Below are 14943 nucleotides of genomic sequence, written 5' to 3' on the forward strand. Positions count from 1 at the left end.
CTGTTTCTATCTGCCAGATGCATAGAGAATTGACCTGAGGCAGTGCAGTTCTGACGAAGTGTTGGACACCCAAGTCATTCATGGTTCCGCTCTCCATGGACTCTGTCTGAGACACTCAGTGTTTCTGTGATTCTCTGTTTTTGTCGCAGACACTGAGCATCTGCAGGGTTTTATTTCATTGGATTTTCATTTTTGGCGAAGCAGTTTTGATATGTACTAGGTTATTATCTTAAACTTGTAAATTCTTGTTTTTGATACCCCTAACATGAGGACAAAGATTCTATCTCCCCTAACAATATGTCTCATAACCTTACGGGTGAGAGTATAGTCAGGTGTTTACAAACCTGGCTCTGAGGTAGGAGGTAGAGTGTTGAAGACTGTTTCCCAGAGTGGAGGCTGGTGACTGGTGGTCAATGTTGGGACTCCTCTTATTTGTGTTTTATATAAATGATTTGGATGTGAATGGGCAGTGGTCGATCAGTAGGTTTCAGGTGACGTAGAATTTGGAGGTGTAGTTGATGGAGAAGAAGAATATTATAGATTACAGGGGGTTCTGATCAGTTAGAGAAGTGGTCAAGGAGTGGTAAGTATACTTCAATAGGGATGATATAATTTGCAAAGTCAAATCAATGTCACACTTACATTTTTAATGTTAGGGAACTCGGGAGTATAATGCAACAGGTATACAAGTACATAATTCATTGAAAGGGAGAAAGTGGTGAAAGAGGTGCTTAGCATGCTAGCTTTTGTCAATCGGGACACTTGAGTATAGGAGTTGTGATAATATTTTGCAGAAAAACCAGACGTTGGTGAGGCTGCACTGTGTACAATTTTGGTCACTTTATTATAGGAGAGAATTGTTTAAACCGGAAAGAGTGCAGGAAAGATTTTACAAGGATGTAACCAGGACTCGAGGGTCCGAGTTGTAGAGAACTTGGCCCAGCTTGTTCTTTATTACTTGGAATGCAATGGAATGAGGTGCAAGCTTATAGAAATGTTTAAAATGGAGAGAGACAGTCTTTTCCCCCAGGGTAGGGAGGACCAAAATTAGGGGGCGTAGATTTCGGATGAGACAGAAAAAGGCTGAAAGCCCACTTGACAGGTACTGCTTTACTCAGAGGGTGGTCGGTAGATGGAGGAACTGGTTGAGGCAGCTACCATCTGAGAAGTCCTTGGATGGGTACACCGGGTCGGAGTTCAGTTCTGGCACTGTTCTGTGAGGAGTTCCTATACATCCTCCCTATGGAATGGGAGTTTTCTCCAGGTCCTCCAGTTTCCTCTCTCAATCCAAGGTCGTACCAGATAGTCTAATTGGTCATTGTAAACAGTCCCGTGATTTGGAAATGGTAAATTTGGGTTGCTGGGACAGTGGGCTTGAAGTACCTGAAGGGCCTACACTACGCTATATCTCTAAATAAAATTAATAAATAACTCATATCTTTTGTATAACAGGGAACCAATACTACACACAATACTCCAAGAGCAGTCACACCAAAGTCTTGTCCAACTGCCAACTCCTGTAGTCAATGCCCAGGTATTGTTCAATCGAGTAATTAATTATCAACTAATCAATTGTCTCTGCCTGTTGTAGTTACAAGCTGTCCTGTGAACTCGAGCCACTGGAGCTGGCTAGCCCAACGTCAAAACCTCGGCCTACTCTGGTTATCACCCCCTGCGATGAGTAAGTCCAGTATCTCATACAAAGCTGCCATCATCATGTAACTTTCAGTGCAGAATGTGCTTCGAGGTGGGGGGGGGCATGTGGATGGAATCTGGAGCATGTTGGCTGATGGGCTGTAAGATGCAGAGACTGACAATATTTAAACAGTAGTAATGCTGGAGGAACTCAACAGGCCAGGCAGCATCAATGGAAAAGAGTAAACAGTCGACATTTCAGGCCGAAACCCTTCATCAGGATGGATGAAGGGTTGGCTGGTGGAGCAGTGACATCAGCGCCAGACTCCGGAACGGAGATTCCCGGGTTACATAGAACATAGAAGAGTACAGCACATTACAGGCCCTTCGGCCCACAATGTTGTGCCGACCCTCAAACCCTGCCTCCTATATAACCCCCCACCTTAAATTCCTCCATATACCTGTCTAGTAGTCTCTTAAACTTCACTAGTGTATCTGCCTCCACCACTGACTCAGGCAGTGCATTCAACGCACCAGCCACTCTCTGAGTGAAAAACCTTCCTCTAATATCCCCCTTGAACTTCCCTCCCCTTACCTTAAAGCCATGTCCTCTTGTACTGAGCAGTGGTGCCCTGGGGAAGAGGCGCTGGCTATCCACTCTATCTATTCCTCTTAATATCTTGTACACCTCTATCATGTCTCCTCTCATCCTCCTCTCCAAAGAGTAAAGCCCTAGCTCCCTTAATCTCTGATCATAATGCATACTCTCTAAACCAGGCAGCATCCTGGTAAATCTCCTCTGTACCCTTTCCAATGCTTCCACATCCTTCCTAAAGTGAGGCGACCAGAACTGGACACAGTACTCCAAGTGTGGCCTAACTAGAGTTTTATACAGCTGCATCATTACATTGCGACTCTTAAACTCTGTCCCTTGACTTATGAAAGCTAACACCCTATAAGCTTTCTTAACTACCCTATCTACCAGTGAGGTAACTTTCAGGGATCTGTGGACATGTACCCCCAGATCCCTCTGCTCCTCCACACTACCAAGTATCCTGCCATTTACTTTGTACTCTGCCTTGGAGTTTGTCCTTCCAAAGTGTACCACCTCACACTTCTCTGGGTTGAACTCCATCTGCCACTTCTCAGCCCACTTCTGCATCCTATCAATGTCTCTCTGCAATCTTCAACAATCCTCTACACTATCTACAACACCACCAACCTTTGTGTCGTCTGCAAACTTGCCAACCCACCCTTCATCCAACTCGTTAATAAAAATCACAAAAAGTAGTGGTCCCAGAACAGATCCTTGTGGGACACCACTAGTCACAACCCTCCAATCTGAATGTACTCCCTCCACCACGACCCTCTGCCTTCTGCAGGCAAGCCAATTCTGAATCCACCTGGCCAAACTTCCCTGGATCCCATGCCTTCTGACTTTCTGAATAAGCCTACCATGTGGAACCTTGTCAAATGCCTTACTAAAATCCATGTAGATCACAACCACTGCACTACCCTCATCTATATGCCTGGTCACCTCCTCAAAGAACTCTATCAGGCTTGTTAGGCACAATCTGCCCTTCACAAAGCCATGCTGCCTGTCCCTGATTAGACCATGATTCTCTAAATGCCCATAGATCCTATCTCTAAGAATCTTTTCCAACAGCTTTCCCACCACAGACGTAAGGCTCACTGGTCTATAGTTACCTGGACTATCCCTACTACCTTTTTTGAACAAGGAGACAACATTCGCCTCCCTCCAATCATCCAGTACCATTCCCGTGGACAACAAGGACATAAAGATCCTAGTCAGAGGTTCAGCAATCTCTTCCCTTGCCTCGTGGAGCAGCCTGGGGAATATTCCATCAGGCCCCGGGGACTTACCCGTCCTAATGTATTTTAACAACACCGCCTACTCTCCCTTAATATCAACATGCTCCAGAACTTCAACCTCAGTCATATTGTCCTCACCCTCATCAAGTTCCCTCTCAGTGGTGAATACCGAAGAGAAGTATTCATTGAGGACCTCGCTCACTTCCACAGCCTCCAGGCACATCTTCCCACTTTTATCTCTAATCGGTCCTAACTTCACTCCTGTCATCCTTTTGTTCTTCACATAATTGAAGAATGCCTTGGGGTTTTCCTTCACCCCTTCTTGCTCTTCTCAGCCCCTTCTTAAGCTCCTTTCTTGCTACCCTATATTCCTCAATAGACCCATCTGATCCTTGCTTCCTAAACCTCATGTATGCTGCCTTCTTCCACCTGACTAGATTTTCCACTTCACTTGTCACCCATGGTTCCTTCACCCTACCATTCTTTATCTTCCTCACTGGGACAAATTTATCCCTAACATCCTGCAAGAGATCCTTAAACATTGTCCACATGTCCATAGTACATTTCCCTGCAAAAACATCATCCCAATTCACACCCGCAATTTCTAGCCTTATAGCCTCATAATTTGCCCTTCCCCAATTAAAGATTTTCCTGTCCTCTCTGATTCTATCCTTTTCCATGATAATGCTAAAGGTCAGGGAGCAGTGATCACTGTCCCCTAGATGCTCACCCACTGACAGATCTGTGACCTGACCCAGTTCGTTACCTAATACTAGATCTAGTATGGCATTCCCTCTAGTCGGCCTGTCAACGTACTGTGACAGGAATCCATCCTGGACACACTTAACAAACTCTGCCCCATCTAAACCCTTGGAACTAATCAAGTGCCAATCAATATTAGGGAAGTTAAAGTCACCCATGATAACAACCCTGTTATTTTTGCACCTTTCCAAAATCTGCCTCCCAATCAGCTCCTCGGTATCTCTGCTGCTACCAGGGGGCCTATAGAATACCCCCAGTAGAGTAACTGCTCCCTTCCTGTTCCTGACTTCTACCCATACTGACTCAAAAGAGGATCCTGCTACATTACCCACCCTTTCTGCAGCTGTACTAGTATCCCTGACCAGTAATGCCACCCCTCCTCCCCTTTTCCCCCCGTCTATCCCTTTTAAAGCACTGAAATCCGGGAATATTGAGAATCCATTCCTGCCGTGGTGCCAGCCAAGTCTCCGTAATGGCCACTACGTCGTAATTCCATGTATGTATTCAAGCTCTTAGTTCATCACTTTTGTTCCTGATGCTTCTTGCATTGAAGTACACGCACTTTAGCCCTTCTACCTTACTACCTTTACACCCTTTATTCTGCTTCTCTTTCCTCTTTCGAATCCAGTCGGACCATTCCCGAGTACGCTTTCCATCCATGCTGGGTTGAGCGTTGAGCTCGCAACTTGACTCGTAAAATAAAGAAAGATACTGCGAAGTTTCTGTGTGAGGAGTGGCTCGCCATGCAGTCTTTCATTCCGTGCCTTGTAAGGCATGAAAATGCCCGACACTGGCCTCTCAGGCCTGAGTCAACGTCGTCATCATCAGCCTAAAACGTTGACTGTTTACTCTTTTCCATAGATGCTGTTACGTATTCAGGCAACAATAATTATAGATGAGTTAGACGAAGGGTTTTATAACAAATAACACGTTTATTAAACACTGATAACAAACCCCCTTCAAAAGTAAACAAACCCAAACAATGATCCGAGCTCAGCTGCTCAAACAGTCCTTAATAGCGTTGCAGTCCCAAACAGTCTTTAAAGCGGTATTGAAAAAAACTCAGTTCTTTAAAGCGATATGCCGACAGTTCAAAAGCTCACGGTACTTTTAAAAGGAGAGACTTTTTAAAGCGATGTAAATTCTCTTCCACGTCGATGTCCTTCGATTCCCAGCGTCGAACTCCCACGTCGAATTTTATTAAATATAACAACTTAAAGTGACTGACCTTCCTTCCACAATATTCTCAATCTCCCGCTTTTTCCAGCGGAGACTATCGTGAGAATAGTAAACGAAATCCTTCCGAATGAGGATCACACAAGGTCGAAGTCAATCCATCGAAAATCGATTTTCCTCGATCTCCATTTTCCAAACTTCACTCTCCCTTAGCAAAGAAACCGTTGGCTCTGACCTTCTAAACTTTAGGCATTATATAAAACTTCATTTTTAACTAAACTGCGTCATCACATTAAATCACACAGTGATATGAAGTCATCTTGGCAAATCCAGCCACGAACTGCCCCACCTGACAGGGTGGGTCTTCCTTTTATACCCTGTAGAAAAAACCTGTCACATGACCTCTACTGGCGGGAAAATGACATCACTCCACCATTACCTCATGTCCAGTATAACTTCAACCCCAGTCACGTGACAAGGGTACCACTGTCACGTGTCACGGGTACGTAACAATGCTGTCAGAGGAAATGGTCGAGAGAGATATATTAACAGTTGAAAAGTACTTGGACAGGAAAGGTTTAGAGGGATGTGGGCCCAACACAGCATAGCTCTTGATCGGCAGGAACATTTAGGCCGAAGTTAATTCATACTGAGTGACTCTGTGATTCTAAAACAAGCTCTGAACCACAAAGGCAGAGATGGCTACACTCTAAGTGCAGGTAAACGGGATTAGTTAAATGTGTATGTGATGATCAGCATAACCCTGGTGGGCTAAAGGACCTGTTTCTGTGCAATATGACTCCATCTGGCCGGTTGACAGAGCTGTCACAGATGAGATGGTCAGAGTGCAATGTGAGCATGCGGTGTAGGTTGGGAGATGGGTTGGGCGAGATGGTGAGTTGTGGTGTGAGATGGTATTCATGGGAAAAGTTGGTCTCCACCACTGATCTTCCTTTCGCTTCTGGAATCAAGCCTGGACATTAGTTGCCTCCCATTGTCCCAGCAGGGTGGACTGCTGGTGTCACTCAGCCCCCATCCCTCCACACAAGCTCAACAACACCCAGGGGAACCTCCCTTCAACACATCTCCTGTTATCGGTCCCTCTGTGTGCTCTCTGCTCCAGCTCTCTCCCTCTGTCCCAAGTTCTCTCCTCTCATGATTCCTCATTTCCCAGGATCCCTTACCCACTCATATTCCAGGATCTCCCATTCACTGATCCTTTGATTCCCAAAGTCTCTTATCTCCTGGACTCATGATTCCTGGGAACTCTCCTGGACCTGAACGGTCTCCTATTTCTTGTTCCTTTGATTCCCAGAATCTCCACAGCTCTTTGATTCAAAGGATCTGCCGTAGCTCCTTGATTTCAAAGATCTCTTCTGATCCCTCAATTCATAGGATCAAATCTGATCCCTCTTTCTCCAGGATCTCCTATCTCCTGTTGCTTCTTTTCACAGAATCTCCTGTGGTTTCTCGATTCCCAGAATCTGCCATGGCCTATCAATTGCCAATATTTCCCCTGGGCTTTCCAAATCACACCACTGGATGGTCTTGCTAACCTGACATCTGTTTTTTTTACAGCCCTCAGCCCAGCCAGAACAGCCCCACCGTGCTCTCGGGAGGTCTCCCACCCTGGGAGAGATCTGCCTCACCACCCCTGGACCTGGCCAGTGCCTCTGAGACCCCAGGAGCTAAGGAACACTCCCTGAAGCCCATCAATGCTCTTCTCTGCAAGATTGCCTGGGTAATTGGCTCCTTCGCCAACGACGTTTTACACACGCCTTACAAGCAACGAAACGATTAATATTGTGGATTGTGGTTGGGTGAGGGTGGATCGGTAGACCTGAGAGAGAAAATGAGTTCATGTTGAGTAGTAGGGGTGGTAGGGGAGGGACGTGGTTGTACCAAGGAGCTGTCTGTGATATGGTGGGATCAAGTCTGTTAATGTTTCTGTAATTAATTTGTAGTTTTCCTCGATCCCTGTTGTAAACACAACTTCTCTTTCCAGCCAACTTCTAGTCATTGGGAAGTTCAAGTTGATTGGTGTCATGGGCATACCATGCTCACGAAAGTTATCTTTTTTTTGTAGCATCATCGCTGTACATTGCAAACGTGAATTAGTGCTTAAGTTAGCATAAATTATACTTGTACAACAGAATAAGAAGCATACATTAACAGCAGTTTGGGAATATACACTCGACCACTTTATTAAGTACAGCTGCTCGTTAATGCAAATATCTAATCAGCCAATCATGTGGCAGTAGCTTAATGCATAAAAGCATGCAGACGTGGTCAGGAGGTTCAGTTATCGGTCGGACCAGACATCAGAAAGGGGAAGAAGTGTGATCTAAGTGACCGTAGAATGCTTGTTGATGCCAGACGGGGTGGTTAAAGTATCTCAGTACATGCTGATCTCTCGGGAGTTTCATGTACAGCAGTTTCTAGAGTTTGCAGAGAATGTTGTGAAAAAGCTGCCTGGCCTGCTGAGTTCCTCCATTTAATTCCATGGTTTTGCTGACATTAAGTTTGGATTTAGTGTTGCATTTACAGTCAGGATTGAGGGGAGTGTTTACTATAATGACTGCATGATATCATAAAAGCTGTGGGGAATTAAAGACCTTATTGGTAATTGGCTTGTTACTGTCATATGTACCGAGATACAATGCAGAGCTTCACTTACATGCCATCCAAGCAGATCATTCTTTACATAAGTAGAAAAAGGAAATTAAAGTTCAGAATTGAGTGTTACAGAGAAAGTGCAGATAGATAGATAAGCGTAAGAGCCTCAAGAACAGAGATTGGGAGGGATCAAGAGTTCATCTTCAGCATTTGAGAGTCTTATAAGAGCAGAGGAAAGGCTGCAACTCATAAATAGAGGGGATTCTGCAGATGCCGGCAATCCTGAGCGGCACACACAAAGTGCAGGAGGAACTCAGCAGGTCAGGCAACATCTATGGAACCGTCCTGGAACCTGGTGGTTCATGTTCTCAAGTTTTTGTATCGTTTGTTCAAAGGAAGTGGGGGAGAAGAGAGAATGACCAGGGTGATCGTGTTGGCTGTTCCCCTGAGACACTGGGAAGTGTAGACAGAGTCACTGGAAGGGAGATATGTGTGGGATGGACTGAGCTCAAAGTTCATTCTCTTTGACATCACTGAATTGATGAGTGTGTGGGATTATCAGAGTCTGTCTGAAGTTGGCTCTCCTTCAGCCGACTACACAAAATCTGGCTGATGATCTTCCCTAGGACCTTTAAGGAAGATGATGACTATGTTCAGTGTCTTGTGTTCCTCCATCCTAGGTTAACCCAACCTTTCTCAGTTGTAGTAGTTGTGAAGTTGTAGAAGATTTGGTATGTCCTGAAAGACTCTAGCAAATTTCTACGGCTGCACTGTGGAGATCATTCTGTCTAGTTGTATCAATGCCTGGTGTGGAGGCTCCAATGCACAGGATTAAAAGAAGCCTCACAGGGCTGTAAGCTCAGCCAACTCCACCTCCATCTCCACCACTGAGGACATCTTCAAGATGAGGTGCCTCAAGAAGATGATCACCATTAAAGACCCTCACCTCCTCGGACATGCTGTCTTCTTGTTACTACCATCAGGGAGGAGGCACAGCAGCCTGAAGAGCCACACTCAAGCAGTTTAGGAACAACTTCTTCCCCTCTGCCATCAGATTTCTGAATGGTCCACGGACCCATCAATACCGCCTCACTATTCCTCTTTTCCACTATTGACTTACTTTTTATTGTAACTAATATTAATTTTTTTTTCTTGCACTGTACTGCTGCCACAAAACAAATGTCACAATTAGTGATAACAGATCTGATTCTGATCTTTCTGTCTCTCCTTTCACAGCAATCAAAATTCCCCTCTGTCTCCTCCCTGGACTCAGCTGGGATCGAGCCCACCCCCACCTGCTCCCCCTCCCTCTCAGCCCTCTCCCCCACCGCCAGCTTTGTGAAGGGCCACCGTCGCTCGGCCTCCTGTGGGGCCACCTACACCTCTCCCTCGGTGTCTATGGGCTCGCCGCAGTCTGACTGCCGCATCATCCGCGTGCGCCTGGACATCAGTACCGGAAACGTTTACAAGAGCATCCTGGTGAGTCCTCGTTGGGTGGGTTCCTCCAGCATCCTCTGGCCTTCCCTCAGTCTCCTTGAGGGGGCGATGGTGAGTCACCACCTTCACCCACAGGGATCTGTAGAACGCCCGCCATTGGTGCTGTTGGATCTGGAGATGCTGTTGCCCATAAGGCTCCTGGGACATTAAGAATCAGGTGTAAATCTTGTCACAACCATTTTATTATGTGTTCAGAACAAAGAAATAACTGACTAACTCGACTGTAAGCAAGGAGGAGAGAGATGGAGAGTGCGCAAAGAAAGAACAAAGAAGGAAACCTTGCCTCGTGGCCATTCTGATACGAATCTTGAGCACAAACTGGTCAGATAAGGAAATGCTTTTGATATGCACAGCCTATGATACAGTTTGATTTAATCTGGTGTGACACAGGCCTGCAGAAAATGAAACATAAAATATACAGAGCCAGCTGTATGTATGCAGATTTCTAATCAGCTATATCTGATACAAATATATAAACTAAGTAAAAAGAAAGTTAAACCGCAAGAAAAGTGACACTTTAGAATCTAATCTAAGTGTGCCCTTGAGGAGGAGATGCTACAGTGCCTATAAAAGGTATTCACCCCCCCCCCCCCAGAAGTTTTCATGTTCTATGGTTTTACAACATTGAATCACAGTGGATTTAGTTGTTCTTTTTGACTTTGATCAACAGAAAAAGGCTCTTTTGTGTCTAACTGAAAACAGATCCCTACAAAGTGATCTAAATTAATAGCAAATATAAAACACAAAATAATTGATTGCATAAGTAATCAGCCTCCCCCACTTTAATATGACACACCAAATCATCACTGGTGCAGCCAATTGGTTTTAGAAGTCACTTAGTTAAATGGAGATCTGTATTTGGAGAATTCAGTGCAGTCAAAGTGTTTCAATTGATTGTAGTAAAATGATACCTATATCTGGAAGGTCCAATTGCTGATGAGTCAGTATCTTGGCAAGAACTACACCATTAAGACAAACCAACACTCCAAGCAGCTCTGCAAAAAGAGTATTGAAAACACAAGTCAGGAGACTGGTCAGTGAATGTCCCTTGGAGTACAATTAAGTTGATCATCAAGAAATGGATAGAATATGGCACAGCTGTAGATCTGCCTACAGCAGGCTGTCCTCAAAAATGGAGTGACCATGCAAGAAGGGGATTAGTGAGGGAGGCCACCAAGAGACCTATGACAGCTCTGGAGGAGTTACAAGCTTCAGTGGCTGAGATGGGAGAGACTGCGCATACAACAACTGTTGCCCGAGTGCTTCACCCGTCCCAGCTTTATGGGACAGTGGCAAAGAGAAAGCCACTGTTGAATAAAACTCTTATGAAACCTCGATGAAAGTTTGCCAGAAGGCACGTAGGAGACTCTGAAGTCAGCTGGAAGAAGATTCTATGGTCCAATGAAGCCAAAATTGAACTTTTTGGCCATCAGACTAAACGCTATGTTCGGCATAAACCGAACACCACACATCATCAAAAGCACATCCCTACCGTGAAGCACGGTGGTGGCTGCATCGTGCTGTGGGGATGCTTCACTGCAGCAGGCCCTGGAATGCTTGTGAAGGTAGAGGGCAAAATGAATGCAGCAAAATACAGGGAAATCCTAGAGGAAAACCTGATGCAGTCAATGAGTCTCGCAAGGATTTCCCGGTTGCCTAGGTAGTGCAGGGACAGCCAAGCGCGTGGCTGGGTAGGAGAACTGCGACTTGGGAGAAGATTTGTTTTTCAGCAAGACAATAACCCCAAACATAAAACCGAAGCTACACAGGAATAGCTTAAAAACAACAAAATTAATGTCCTGGAGTGGCCAAGTCAGAGTCCAGACCTCAGTACAATTGAGAATTTGTGGATGGACTTGAAGAGGGACATAAGCTCATGGTCCCCATGCAATCTGACAGAGCCTGAGCAGTTTTTTAAAGAAGAATGGGGAAAAATTGCAGTACCCAGATATGCAAAGCTGATAGAGACATATCCACACAGACTCAAGGCTGTAAATGCTACTAAAGGTGCATCTACTAAATAATGACTTGAAGGAGTGAATAATTATGCAATCAATTATTTTGTGTTTTATATATGGAATTAATTTAGATCACTTTGTAGAGATCTGTTTTCATTTTGACACCAAAGAGTCTTTTCCTGTAGATCAGTGTCAAAAAAAGCCAAATTAAGTCCACTGTGATTCAATGTTGTAAAACCTGGAAACTTGCAAGGGAGAGGGTGGTGGTGAATACTTTTTATAGCCACTGTAAGTCATCACTTTCCATCAGAGGGGTTCATATTGCTGCACTTTCCTGGATCTCATCGATGAGCCATCACCTGCCCCACTGCTCTTCCCTCAGTGCCCTTGAGGGGGCGATGCTGAGTCACCACCTTTGCCCACCTTTGTCACTGCTTTCCATTAGTCCCCCTGAGGAGATGATGGTGAGTCATGACTTCACCTCCAAGGGTCCACATGTTGACTGCTTCCTGGTGAGCTAACATCCAATTAGGTCCAAGAGCAAGGAATGACCTGAGCTTTGGACAATTTAAGTGTTGGGCCGGATTAAAAAGGTCAGAGTGTCGGGGCTAGAAGTGATGGACAGGTTGCTCCATTTGATTTACCCACCTCTGTGCTGAATTGAGGCTGTGGCCTGCACTTAATAGGCCCCTGAATCAGCTTCAGTGGCGACCGGCTTTGTTATTGTTTGCACGATTAGTTTTTTTCTGCACATAGGGAGTTTGACGGTCTTTTCTTCAATGGGTTCCGTTGGGTTTCTTAGTTTTGTGGCTGCCTGGAAGGAGACGAATCTCAAGGCTGTATATAATATACATACTTTGATAATAAATGTACATTGAACTTTGAACTTTTAACCTTAACCAAGCAATGGTAAGTGCCACATAGTGATGGGGAAAAGGGCTGGAGTTGGGAGACAGTAGCAGGTGACTGATAGATCTGCCCTGTCCCATCGACCTGGACCCAGACCATAGCCCTCCACTCCCTCCCATCCATGCACCTATCCAAGTGTCTCTCAACTGTTGAAATTAACCCTCCATCTACCACTGGCAGCTCATTCTGTGCGCAGTGAAGATGTTCCCCCTTGTGTTCGTTCCCCTTAAATATTTCCAGTCTTCTATATTCAAGGGAACAAAGTCCTAACCTATTCAACCTGTCTCTATAACTGAGCAGCATCCTTGCAAACTTTTTCTGCACTTTTTTCAATCTTATCTACAGGAAAGATGTAAATAGGTGACCAAAACTGGACACAATACTCCAAATTAGGCCTCAACAACTTCTTATACAATTTCAACATAACATCCCAACTTCTGAACTCAATGCAGTGATTTATGATGGCCAGTGTGCCAAAAGCTCTCTTTACAGCCCTATCTACCTGTGATGCCATTTTCAAGGAATTATGTGTCTGTATTCCCAGATTCTTTTGTTCTACCGCGCTCCTCGGTACCCGACTGTTCACCAAGTGAGATTTGTCCTGGTTGGTCCTCCCAAAGTGCAATACTTAACAATTGTCTGCATTAAGTTCCATCAGCCCATTTCACCAGCTGGTCCAGATCCTGTTCCATGCTTTGATAGTTTTCTTCACTGTCTATTACACCCCAATCTTGGTGTCATCCCCATATTTGTTGATGCTGTTTACCACATTGTCATCTAGATTGCTGATATAAATGCCAAACAACAGCAGACCAACTCCAATCCCTGAGGCACCCCACAGTCACAGGCCTCCCGTCAGAGAGGCAACCACCTATAACCACTCCCTGGCTTCTTCTGCAAATCCAAATTACTGCCTCATCTTGAATACCAAGTGAATGAACCTTCTTGACCAAGATCCCCGGCGGGACCTTATCAAAGCCTGTGCTAAAGTCCATGTAGACAACATCCACTGCCTTGCCTTCATCAACTTTCCTGGTAACATCCACAAAAAAACTATAAGAATGCTTAGACATGGCCTACCATGCACAAAGCCATGTTGACTATCCCTAACCAGCCCCTGTCTATCCAAATACCTGTATATCCAGTCTCTTAGGATCCTCTAACCCTCTGGCACCACACCCGTGGCTAAGCATGTTTCAAATATCTCTGATAGGGCCCCTGCAATTTCTGCACTTACCTCCCACAGGGTTTAAGGGAACAGCTTGTCAGGCCCTGGGGATTTACCCACCCTAATTTGCCTCAAGACAACAAGCACCTCCTCCTCTTTAATCTATACAGGGCCCATGACTCGCTGTTGCTTTGCCTCACATCTATCTGTCTCATGGGTAAATACAGATAAATAAAATGCACTATCATCTCCCCCATCTGTTTCGGCTCCACACATAGATTGCCACTGTGGTCTTCCAGAGGACCAGCTTTGCTCTTAATATATCAGTACAGACTTGAGGATTCTTCTTCACCTTGTCTGCTAGAGCAACCTCATTCTTCTTTTCGCCTTCCTTATTTCTTAAGTGTAAACCTTGCATTTTTTATCCCCTTCAAGTGCCTCATTGGTTCCTGTTTGGCCATACGTGCTACGTACTTCCTTCTTTTTCTTAACAAGGGCCTCAACACTGTATCTCTTGAAAACCAAGGTTTCATAAACCTGTTATCCTCACCTTTTATTCTGACAGGAACTCACAAACTCAGTACTCTTAAAAATTTCACTTTTGAAGGCTTCCCACTTACCAAGTACACCTTTGCCAGAAAACAGCCTGTCCCAATCCACACTTGCCAAATCCTTTCTGATACCATCAAAATTGGCCTTTCTCCAACTTAGATTCTCAATTTGAGGACCTGACCTATCCTTTTCCATAATTACCTTGAAACTAATGGCATTTTGAACACTAGATGCAAGTCGTCCCCTGCACAAACTTCAGCCATCTGCCTTATCTCATTCCCTAATAGGAGATCTAGTATCGTCCTCTCTTTAGTTGGGACCTCTATGTGTTAGTTAAGGAAACTTTCCTGAGCACATTTTAAAAAAGTCTTGCTCATCCAGTCCTTTTACAGTACAGGAGTCCCAGGCAAAATGTGGAATGTTAAAATCACCTGCTATTACAACCTTACGTTTCTTGCAACACTGCAATCTCTCTACAGATTTGCTCTCCTAAATTCTGCTGGCTGTTGGGTGATCTATAATACAGTCCCATTAATGCGGTCACACCTTCCTTAATCCTCAATTCTACCCATAAAGTCTCACTAGACGAGCTCCCCAGTCTGTGCTGTCTGAGTACTGCTGTGACGTTTTCACTGCCTAGTAACGCCTCCTCCTCCTTTAATCCCTCCCACTCTGTCACATCGAAAACAATTGTAACCCCTGGGTCGCCTCAGGCATCGCTCAAACTCGTTCTAGTCTAGGGGGAGCAGCCTTCGGCCCCGCCAAACTGGGTAATCAGCTGGTGTGGATGCTGTGTGATGTCCCCGCCTCGCCCAAAAACAGACAGTACACCTTATG

At 45.0% G+C, this 14943-nt stretch overlaps 1 protein-coding gene across 4 annotated transcripts in view; it reads left to right on the top strand.

Annotated features, from left to right (window-relative positions):
* Nucleotides 1–14943, top strand: part of LOC140716943 (ral guanine nucleotide dissociation stimulator-like) — a 127384-nt gene that overhangs the window by 103340 nt on the left and 9101 nt on the right. For all 4 annotated transcript variants that reach the window (XM_073030099.1, XM_073030109.1, XM_073030118.1 and 1 more), the window contains exons 14-16: nt 1592–1681; nt 6985–7147; nt 9259–9501. In XM_073030099.1, coding sequence (XP_072886200.1) covers nt 1592–1681; nt 6985–7147; nt 9259–9501 — 496 coding nt within the window. The remainder of the gene's footprint in view (nt 1–1591; nt 1682–6984; nt 7148–9258; nt 9502–14943) is intronic.

This window comes from Hemitrygon akajei, chromosome 2, assembly GCF_048418815.1.
Source record: "Hemitrygon akajei chromosome 2, sHemAka1.3, whole genome shotgun sequence".
Lineage (NCBI taxonomy): Eukaryota > Metazoa > Chordata > Chondrichthyes > Myliobatiformes > Dasyatidae > Hemitrygon > Hemitrygon akajei.